The sequence below is a fragment of the Equus przewalskii genome, chromosome 9 (assembly GCF_037783145.1).
Source record: "Equus przewalskii isolate Varuska chromosome 9, EquPr2, whole genome shotgun sequence".
NCBI classification, from domain to species: domain Eukaryota; kingdom Metazoa; phylum Chordata; class Mammalia; order Perissodactyla; family Equidae; genus Equus; species Equus przewalskii.
In genome coordinates, this window is record NC_091839.1 from 33,836,299 (window position 1) to 33,846,811 (window position 10,513).

The 10,513-nt window shown below is 35.0% G+C and overlaps 1 protein-coding gene across 4 annotated transcripts in view; it reads left to right on the forward strand.

Annotated features, from left to right (window-relative positions):
- Nucleotides 1-10,308, forward strand: part of TTK (TTK protein kinase) — a 37,843-nt gene extending 27,535 nt beyond the window's left edge. For all 4 annotated transcript variants that reach the window (XM_008516290.2, XM_008516294.2, XM_008516292.2 and 1 more), the window contains 8 exons: nucleotides 1,242-1,399; nucleotides 1,530-1,681; nucleotides 2,713-2,837; nucleotides 4,246-4,326; nucleotides 7,389-7,565; nucleotides 7,943-8,027; nucleotides 8,353-8,450; nucleotides 9,888-10,308. In XM_008516290.2, the coding sequence (XP_008514512.1) occupies nucleotides 1,242-1,399; nucleotides 1,530-1,681; nucleotides 2,713-2,837; nucleotides 4,246-4,326; nucleotides 7,389-7,565; nucleotides 7,943-8,027; nucleotides 8,353-8,450; nucleotides 9,888-9,974 (963 nt within the window). In that variant the 3' untranslated portion in view covers nucleotides 9,975-10,308. The remainder of the gene's footprint in view (nucleotides 1-1,241; nucleotides 1,400-1,529; nucleotides 1,682-2,712; nucleotides 2,838-4,245; nucleotides 4,327-7,388; nucleotides 7,566-7,942; nucleotides 8,028-8,352; nucleotides 8,451-9,887) is intronic.
- Nucleotides 10,309-10,513: the final 205 nt, after the last annotated feature.

Consider the following 10,513-nt stretch of genomic DNA (forward strand, 5'->3'; position numbering starts at 1 on the left):
AATTTTGGAAATTTTATTTTATGACTCAAAGACGTCTCATACCTTCTACCTTCTTAAACAGCATAGGAACATAAGATAGCCGTCGGGGTCAGGGGTGTCAGTGGGGTGCACGAACAGTAGATACTCGTAGTTCCCTGAGATTTGTAAGGCTCTTTACAAAATGGCTTTATGCTATTTTAAAATTCCTTTTAGCTCTTCCTTTGCTATTTTCTGCTGCCTCTTGCCCTATTACTGTTACAGGCCCCTGGTCCTCTAATTTGCTATGTTTGCAAATAAAACTGGTAATACTTTGTTAGTTTTGTATTTAACAATTTAAAAGTAATTAAGCTGCACCTGACGGCCTGATAAACTCCTTGTTAGTGCAGTTGCAATGCATGAACCCCGTATACACTTTGGCTCTTGTCGTATTTGTGACAGTATCTGCTGGGTAGTCAAGGTTAAATGGCTTTTAAATAAATGATGTTTCACTTCATGTGTCAAAGGGATAAATGACTACAGTTTTCTGGCTTACCCCGCCATTCTGTATTTGAAGTCTGGAGTTTTAGAAGGGCCATCCCTGTTGCATGTTCGCTGAGCATTAGACACGTTCGCAGTGTTTTCTGCTGTTCAGAATGTACTATCTGTCCTGTCAACATTCCTGAGAAGTTGACTGTCGCTGTGGCCAGAGCACTTTGACTGGGACCTCAGAGATGCTGACAACTCGCTTACAGGAACATCTTGTTCCTGTCAACTTGACTTTGAAAATTGGACCTAAATCTGCTTTTCACAACTGAATATACTAATAGCTTACAGTTCATATTTTTAAATATTCTCTACCACATGAATGAATGCATTGTTAACTCTGGCAGAAGGGAAAAAAAGCCATCTGTGAAATAACTGACTCTTTATTCCAGCCTTCTCCTTAAAATGCTTGAATGTCTTTCTTTAGGTTATTTCCCTGTTAAAGGCGTCCAGCAGAGTATTATGAATGTATATGAATTTAAATGTCCTTTCTTCTGTATCGATGTGGAAACTTTTTAGGTTTGTGCCTTTGATTATTGAATGCCATTGTCATAGGTAGTTGAGAATGGACTGTTTCTCTCCTAAGCTGTTATTTTCCTTCTATACTCAAAATAAGCTGAGACACTTAATAATTCGTGTCAGTATCCCCTTAACCTAAAATTCTGTCTAATAAATTTGGAAGTGTTATGACAGTGTATAGATAGTACATTCTGAATTCTTTCCTCTGTTCTGCTCTACAGGTATTTCAGGTGTTGACTGAAAATAAACAGATACATGCTATAAAGTATGTGAACCTGGAGGAAGCAGATAATCAAACTATTGAGAGTTACCGGAATGAAATCGCTTATCTGAATAAACTACAACAACACAGTGATAAGATCATCCGACTTTATGATTAGTAAGAACTTTTTTTAATTTGAAAAGAAAACTTTTTTTTGCTATAATTCTTCAGATAAATACTTATTCAATCTTAATATTATAACCTAACCATTCATTGTTTTGTCACTTTTATTTGTTTTTAATGGCAGTGAAATCACAGACCAGTACATCTACATGGTAATGGAGTGTGGAAATATTGATCTTAATACTTGGCTTAAAAAGAAAAAATCCATCAATCCCTGGGAACGCAAGAGTTACTGGAAAAATATGTTGGAGGCAGTTTACACAATTCATCAACATGGTATTTTAAAATTGTTTTATTTGTAAAGTTAAAATATTGTTAATAGTGTCACCTTCGAGAAATATAGCTAATTTTAAGGTATGGCTATTGACACCTTTAGGCTAGATAAACTAAATATTTGGAAGTTTGTTTAAATTTGAAGGGACAAAACATTTGTTTGAAACATTGTTAACCAAAGGATATAGGGCATGAACTCAAGCCCCCACACCCAGAATGCATCCAGAACGCGTCCAGAATGCGAAATGCATCTTTCTCAGTGTTTGCATGGTCCAGAATCCTGGGTCTCCAAATGCTTGGATTATAGCAGATCTGAGGCTTGCAGGCGTTCGGGCATCTCGATAATCTGAGCTGTTTACTTCACTCATTTTCCTAGTCTTTTTGTATCGTGTGCCTTATGTGGGAGTTTGTTTCTTTAAACTGTTAGCCTTGCCTTCTGGGTTGGTCTTTTACTCGAGCATGGTTCTTTTAGGGCTTCTCTGCCTTTACCTTTATTTATTTATTTATTAAATAACTGTTAACCTAGACAATTGTAATTTGTCTTCTCCTGATGTCTCCTTTCCTATACTTTAAAAGATAATTCAACAGCGATCGAGAACGGAGGTGTCAGGAGCATTAGGGTCTTACCGTCTGCCAGTGTAATTTGCGATGCTGTCTAGTGGACAGTGGATCACAGTGGTCAAGAGCATGAACTCTGACACTGAACTGCCTGAGTTCAACTCATGGCACGCTCACTGAGGCCATGACACCTTGAACAAATTACTTAAATTCTCTTTGCCTTAGTTTCCTCACCTAAAAATGAGGATAATAATAGTTCTTACCTCAACATTGGTATGAAGAGTCCATGATTGAATACAGGCATCAAACTTGGAATAGTGCAGGGCACAGAGCAGGGCTCTGTGTCTGTAGATTATATTAAAAAGGGATATTTAACTTGATTGACTCTTGGAAGGAATCCACTTGGCCTGTAGGTTGTGAAATTTTTTGTCTTTAGAGTGTTTTAAACTGTCTCATAGTGGACTTTTATTTTGAAGGCATTGTTCACAGTGATCTGAAACCTGCTAACTTTCTGATAGTTGATGGAATGCTAAAGCTAATTGATTTTGGAATTGCAAACCAAATGCAGCCAGATACAACAAGTATCGTTAAAGACTCTCAGGTAAGATGTAATCAGTGGTTGGTTACCACACAGTAGAGTTCAATTCCTTTTCTCCTGTGAAGAATTATTTTGCTAGTGGGGATTTGATTTTTACCTACCTTATTCTTCAAAGGATCTGAGGCCTTTTTATAAGAATAGATAGTATAACTATAAAAACAAATCAAAACCATGATAAATACAATTTAGTGTAGAAGGTCAAGATCAGGTAGAAATATGTCCAGCAATCTGGAGTGATTTTCCTGAAGCTGAGGTGGAGAAGCAGCAGTGCCTGCCTTGGAAATCGTCTTGGTCAGACGCTAGAGTGGACCTGATGCTTTGGCTCATGGTTTCCTGTAGCTACCAAAGAGGGAATTGCCATCACATGTTTTCCATTGTCCATGAGGTCAGATTATTTCGTTCTTCCAGAGATGCAAAGGTTTTCCTATCATTTAAATTAGAAAAAAAATTCTTAAGTGAGCCTTCATCTTGGAAACACCATAATAAATATTGTACTCAACCGCATTTTCATAATAGGATATGCAATAGCAAACTTAGTAAAGTGTCCCCATAAAAATCAAAGTGATGATACCAAAGAATAACCAAAAATAATCATGATTGGAGCCAAGATGATGTGTTCCATGCATACGTATTTGTGATGTGGATCTGCCTTAACCCTAGGAGTAAAACTAGACTTTTTTTAGGAGGAGTAGATGAACAGCATGCCCTTCAAACAATTCTATTTGACAATCGCTCCTCTTTATATCAAAAATATGACTGAACATTTGGTTGTGAATCAGCTTAAAGATATCTTCTATGGCAAAGCCATGGAAGGTACAGGTATTCTGTACCAGAATACATAGTACGGGTATTCTGTGTTTGAAAGCAGAACTGTTGATTTTAGAATACAATGAATGCACTGTGGAGTTGGCATAATCCTATGGCAGGAACTCTCACAGGATTTAGATATCCACCTGGTCCCAGTTTACACGCGCACCCAGGGAGTCCTGAGAGACAAAGCTGGATTCTTTCTAATCGGTTGGTTGGTTGGTTGGTTGGTATCAAAAAAAAGCATTCTGTGTCTATTCCAGCACAGAAATGAGTGACTGATCAACTCCCTCAACGTTTATGGTAATTAATATAATTTTAGTCTGGGTGGTTTTTAAGATAGACATTACTTGTTGCCCACCATAACCATAGAAAAAGCTCAGCATTCTGAAAGGAGTCAATTTTCTGAATATGAGCCTAATTCATTTCACTGGAGTTGTGAAAAAATTTGTCTTAATATTGTTGTCAGTTATTTGAAATTTTCAAATATATTACTGAAATCTGTAGTTATTCAAGTTTCCAAGAATCTGACATTCGTGTTTTTAAAATCTAAAGCAGATGAAATATTTTCATTGATTTGTATTTTCTGTGATTTGGCAAATAGGTTGGTACAGTGAATTATATGCCACCAGAAGCAATCAAAGATATGTCTTCCTCAAGAGAGAATGGGAAATCCAAATCAAAGGTAAACGAAGGTTGTTTACATCCTAGTTACCTGGCATCCGCAGGGAATGAACCTGACATAAGTGGAAGTTATTTCTTTAATTTCTAAAACATTTCAGGCCTTTGCAGACTTTGCCTTCTTAAGCAGATTACCATGGAATTCAACTTCACTCTTCTTTATTGATTTGAGACCATGCTTTTAATATAGCGATGTCTCAGGATGCTGCTACAAGAAATGCACCTAGGATATTTTTGGAGTTTTAAAATTAAAGAAAAAATTAAGACTAAATTAGCTCTGATTTGGACACCTTAAATAACATTGAATTGATAATCTTTGAAGTCTTCTTTGTTTCCTTTCTGATTCTTACATTTTATTTCTTAGCATTTATTCACTTGTGAACTCTGCATTTTCAAGTGCAACTCTAGTGTGTAACTTTTCCAGGCCTGCCACTGGCTGCTTTCCCACCTGTCTTATTTCACCCCCTCAGTGAGCTTTGTGTTAGCCTCCTCGGTGCCCCTGGTTGGGCCCCTTTTGCCTTCCATGATACCTCCAGCTCCCAGCTAATCCTCTCTCTGAGGGATGTGGCCGAGTGGCTGCAAGCACACACTGCTGTCCCAGGGACCTGTGCTGGACTCGGAGATCTTCCTTAACAACTGTCTTTGGGCAGGTGACTTACCTGGCCTAGTTTTTTCGTCTGTAAATTGGGCTTACAAATAATACCCATTTTAGAAGAAATTGAGGATTAAATGAAAAAACGTATAAAGCACTTAGTACATTGTCCAGCTCAAAATAATTTCTCCATAAATTGCTTTTGTTTACTAAATTATATTTTTATTCCTAGAAAATCATGGCTTTTAAACATCTTTTCAAATAGCTGGCATAAATTTATGCCAGAGTCTCTCTCGTGAGATTGTTTGTATTTCTGTTTAGCCTCTTCTTTTCTTCTAATACTTAGATTTGTTTTTTCTCTTTTTTCTTCATCTTGATTAGACTTGCCATGGTTTTGTTGATTTTAAACAACCAGGTCTTGATTTTATTTATCAATTCTGTTTTCATGTGCTTTCTAATTAATTTCTGCTTTTCTCTTTGTTATTTATATTCCCTTTAGGTTTATTTTTTTTCCTAGCTTCTGGATTTAAGTAATAGCTACTTTAATTTTAGTATTCTCGCTTATAATTAAAAACATTTTAAAACTGCATTTTACGGAGTTTTACTCTAGCAGCTACTTCCGGGTTTTACTGTAATGTTTCTTATTTTCATTAATTTCTAAAACTTGTGATTGCAGTTTTAATATCGTTTTTTTCTATAAGATAACATTTATTTTGAGTTTCACCTGCAGCTCAGATCTTTTCAGTGGTCAATTCAGTGATTTAATATGTATTTGTAACTCTCAATTCAGTTGAATCACCTGCATCTAACGGCCTTAGTGATTCCGAATAGAAGACAAATTTTTACCCCAACCTGTGAGGCAGTGCCTCAAAACCCCTCCTAATGCAGCTGCGTCCTCAAATTGCTTTCCACCGAACACCTGCCAGATCTTCCGGGCTTCTCTTCCGGCTTCTGTTGGGCACATTCATTCCTTCCCTCTGCATTCTGCTTCAAATGCCTCTACCTTGCAGGACTTGTGGCTCCTGGCGGTTGTCTCCATCCGTTCACATACCCGCTTCTGCGGTTCACGGGGATGCTTTCTCACCTGGTTTTGTTGTAAATATTTCCCATGTGTTCATGGTGTTGCTATCAGGCTACTTTCTCTGTCTTATCTGGGGATTTGGAGAGGAGGAAAAACTGCCACAGCCAGTGCCATTTTCCTAGAACCCTACTTCTTTTTAATGTGTGGTTTTTATTCAGAAATGGGCTAAATTTCCAGGTGGTTCAGTTGGAGGAAGAGGAGGTTATTTTTTATTAATTTTCAATTTTCTTTGTGTTTGTATAATGGGATCTATTTTATCTGTCATCTTCTGAAAGGCATGTTAAAATCTCGCCCTGCAAAAAAGAATTTAATACAATTTTTGCTTAATATAGTTCTATTCAACATGGCTTCACTGCATAGAAGATTGTAATTATTGTCTCTTCTTGGTTGATTGTTCCTTTTATCACTATAAAATGACTTTCTTCTGTTAAAAGGATTTTGCCGTATTCTCTTTTTCCAGTATTAACATTGCAGTCTCTGCCTCCCCCTTCTTAATATTTTTTTTATATTTTATGTTTATATGTCCATTTCTTTTCTTTTTTCGCCCTACCTTTCTGTGTCATTTGGTTTAGATTTATCCTTTGTGGAGAGCATATGGTTATATTTTGTTTTAATGTTTATTTATCTATCTTTTAAAATAGGAATTTACCCATTGTCATTTATTATGCCTATTGCAATGTTAGGTCTTATTCATGTTCTTTTTAGAGTTAAAAAGGTAATTATGTTATAATATTGCATTATTTCTAATGAGATTTTAATACAATGAACATTTAATAATAAGTAATATTTATTGAGTACTTACTATAACCAGACTCTATCCTCTTTGCTTAACCATGTCTCATACTATTTAATGCCCACAACAGCATACTTTTATTATGTCTATATTAGAGGTGCGAAATCAGCTGCGCAGCATTAGCAGCTACTGGTGAGGCCGGGGTTCACGCCCAGCGCTGCCTGGCTCTGCGGTGTGTACGCTTGGATGTAGGGAGCTCAGCTTAAACAACCCTTTCAAACCTACACGTACTTATCTATTGTGAATTTATATAAACATTTATTATAAGCAAATAATTCTGGGGAAAACAAGTAAATTTAAAATTTGCAGGGTTTTTCTGTTTTTACAAGTTGACAAGAATGTGATATTTTGTTTCAGTTGATATTTTAATTATGAGTTTGTTGAAAGATTTAAAGTGAAGCTCATCTCTTTTGATAAAATAACCAAATATTATAAAAACTGAAAAAAGATGTTTTGTCATGTAAACATAATCCAGTATGTGCACATTCATTGAGGTTTAGCTATGGTTTTAAATATTAGGGTATATATAGATAGATACTATTCTTACATTTAATTTTATATTAAAATAATGGCAACTTATTATTTTCTTTTTTTACTTAGATAAGCCCCAAAAGTGATGTTTGGTCCTTAGGATGCATTTTGTACTATATGACTTATGGGAAAACACCATTTCAGCATATAATTAATCAGATTTCTAAATTACATGCCATAATTGACCCTAATCATGAAATCGAATTTCCTGATATTCCAGAGAAAGATCTTCAAGATGTGTTAAAGGTAACATTAATAGTATAAAGATATAGAAAATCAATGTTTCATATACTTAATTGTTTGCTTAAAAAAAATAGCTGAAATGATGGGCTTAGATGTAACTGGTCTATTGAAAGGAACTGCTGACTGAATTAGCTTTTTAAGACATGTTAAGTTTCCTTTTAAGATGTTTTTAAATTTCTTATTGAGATATAATTGACATGTAACATTGAAGGTGTTTTAAAACTTATGAATACTTTGACTACTTGGGGATTTTGCAAAAATGACTTGGAAATTAATCTTCTAGAAAGCAATTTCTGTAATATGCAATTTGGAAAAATGCGTTATCAATGTTACATAATAAAACTTGCTTTGTTTTTAAGAAATTAATCTTATTTTTATAGTGTTGTTTAATAAGGGACCCTAAGCAGAGGATATCCATTCCCGAGCTCCTGGCGCATCCATATGTTCAGATTCAAACTCATCCAGGTACTTCTTTAGAAAGCTGTTCATTACCACATTACTAACATAAACAGCCTTTTAACTGTAACAAAACAGAATCTGAACTGGGTACTCTTGTTCAGCCTGCCTCCTTCCTTGAGGAATTTCCTTTTAGGCTAAATACTAAAATAAATGAAATTGCCTTTCTTTACTTGCTGGCATTCGTTTTTACTTATCCTAGATAAGGGGCTATGGTCAGTGATAAATTATAAGAATGCCAGTTATTGTCCTATTCAACAGAATGGGTATTTATAGATGAACTTATATTTGTCTTATTGGTACCAAAGTGTCAGTGATTATATTTATTTTACAGGTAACCAGATGACTAAGGGAACCACTGAAGAAATGAAACATGTTCTGGGCCAACTTGTTGGTCTGAATTCTCCTAACTCCATTTTGAAAGCTGCTAAAGTGAGTATTTCTATTCCCTATCAACAGACAGAGTTTAGTTAGACACTTCAAGAAACAGATGATGCGAAGAAAAGTTGGTCCAGTCATCAGATCAATTATGGAGTATATTTCTACATTTAGATACTTGACGTGTGCCTTTTGACAAATAGAGATTTGTTTGACTTACATTCTTACTGTGCAGGCAGCACAGTTGAAAGTGGATTGTCGTATAGGGTGCGTTCAAAAGATTGCTATCGGGTCTCAACTGGAGTAAATTTAATGAGGTGTCTGGCTTTTAAAGTCAACACCATTCTCAACACAGCTTTTGAATTCATTTCTTCTGGCCAGTTTTTTTCTTAAACCATCTTAGAGAAATCATAGACTTTGTCACAGGTAATGACTTCTGTGGCACTGTCTATGAGAATCAACACGTTTCTCAAAGGAGGCATCTCAGGGCTTTCAGCCTCCCAGTGCCTGTTTAGATCTATACCATGATTTTTGGATCTCACTGTCATCAAACACCTAGTCATTTCTAGAACCCTGTGTATGCTTATTGACCAACTGGTTTAGTTAACAAGCAGTTACTAATTATATATCTCAGTTATAATGTTATTATAAAATAATGCAAACTTAAAACACTCTTAGCTCTCTGGGTAGAGGTAAAGACAATCTCAGATGTCAAGAATTTGGACACATATCTGAGGGAATTTACTATACATTCACTATTGTATTTGCTTTCATATGATATGAATTAAATTTCTTTCTTAAATTTTCTCAAGTGCTGATGGCTAAATCAATGACTTGAGGAATTAAAAGTGGACAAACTTTATTTGGTAATTTTGCTCTCTGTTTCATATGTGTTCCAGTGTATTGTTCAAAGCCCTTTGTAAATACAATTGAGTCAGATTAGTTACCTTTATCACTGAGGTTCTATGTTCCTTGATGACAAAGAGGTCTGTCATCTTCCTAAGTTAGATGTTGGCTTAGTCTTAAATCCTTTTTTAAATAATAGATTTTAATATAGCTAATAATACTTATTGATGTAACAATTTGTATGATTTTTTTTAATGTCTTCTGTTCACTAGTTTAAATATCATCTGAAAATATGTATTGTTTTCTGATGAGTGTACTTTACAGTATAGGAATTTATCTCAAACTGACTTTATTTAAGAAAAAGTGAAGGAGATCAAGAAGGCGTTGAAGGCACACATGTGCTTATTCGTAGTTGTATTACATTTCTCATACGGGAAGACTGAGCTGCAACGTGATAGCTGATTCTTAGGCCAAGCTAGGTGTTTAAAATTCTTAATTATCTCCAATAGTTTATAGCATAAGTTCCTAATTATAAGAACAAGAGAGAAATTGACTACATATTAGAATATGTAGAGTTATCTTTATTAATCGGGTAATACATTTAATTTTAAAAGTTACAAAACAGGTGTGTGTTTTTAATTTCAGACATTATATGAGCACTATAGTAGTGGTGACAGGCATGATTCCTCTTCGTCATCCAAGACTTTTGAAAAAAAATGGGAAAAAAAATGATTTGCAAGCTACTTATAAACTGTCACAAATTGCCCAGCAAATATATTGGACTGTTATACTCCTAATTCTCTGTGGAAATCTGCTCTTGAAGACAACTTCACTCTAAAATGTCATTGACGGGAAAATTCAGTGGATTATCCTCAAAATAAAACTGTAAAAATAATAACCACTACTAGCACTGTATATATTAAGTTATAGGATTGTTTTCTCTCTTTTATGCTTCCCTGTAAATCTAATCTATTTGGTATTTCACAGTTGGAATAGTGGGTGGACATTGAAATATATTTTGAAGAACTATGTAAATAAAGCTTTGGAGCATAAAATGACACTAAAATATCAAAGTTGTAAAATTATTTTCTTCGAGCAAATGTATTGTTGGTGTGGCAGCAAAATTCTTAATAAAAATTGGGTTAAGGGAAGATATGAGAGTAAACCTTAGTAAATGAACTTTTGGAAAAAAAATTCCGAAGGGTTTGAGTTCTCAAATAGATTTTCTGATTGCTTTATGGCACTAATGTGGTCCAGAGTTTCAGGACTGC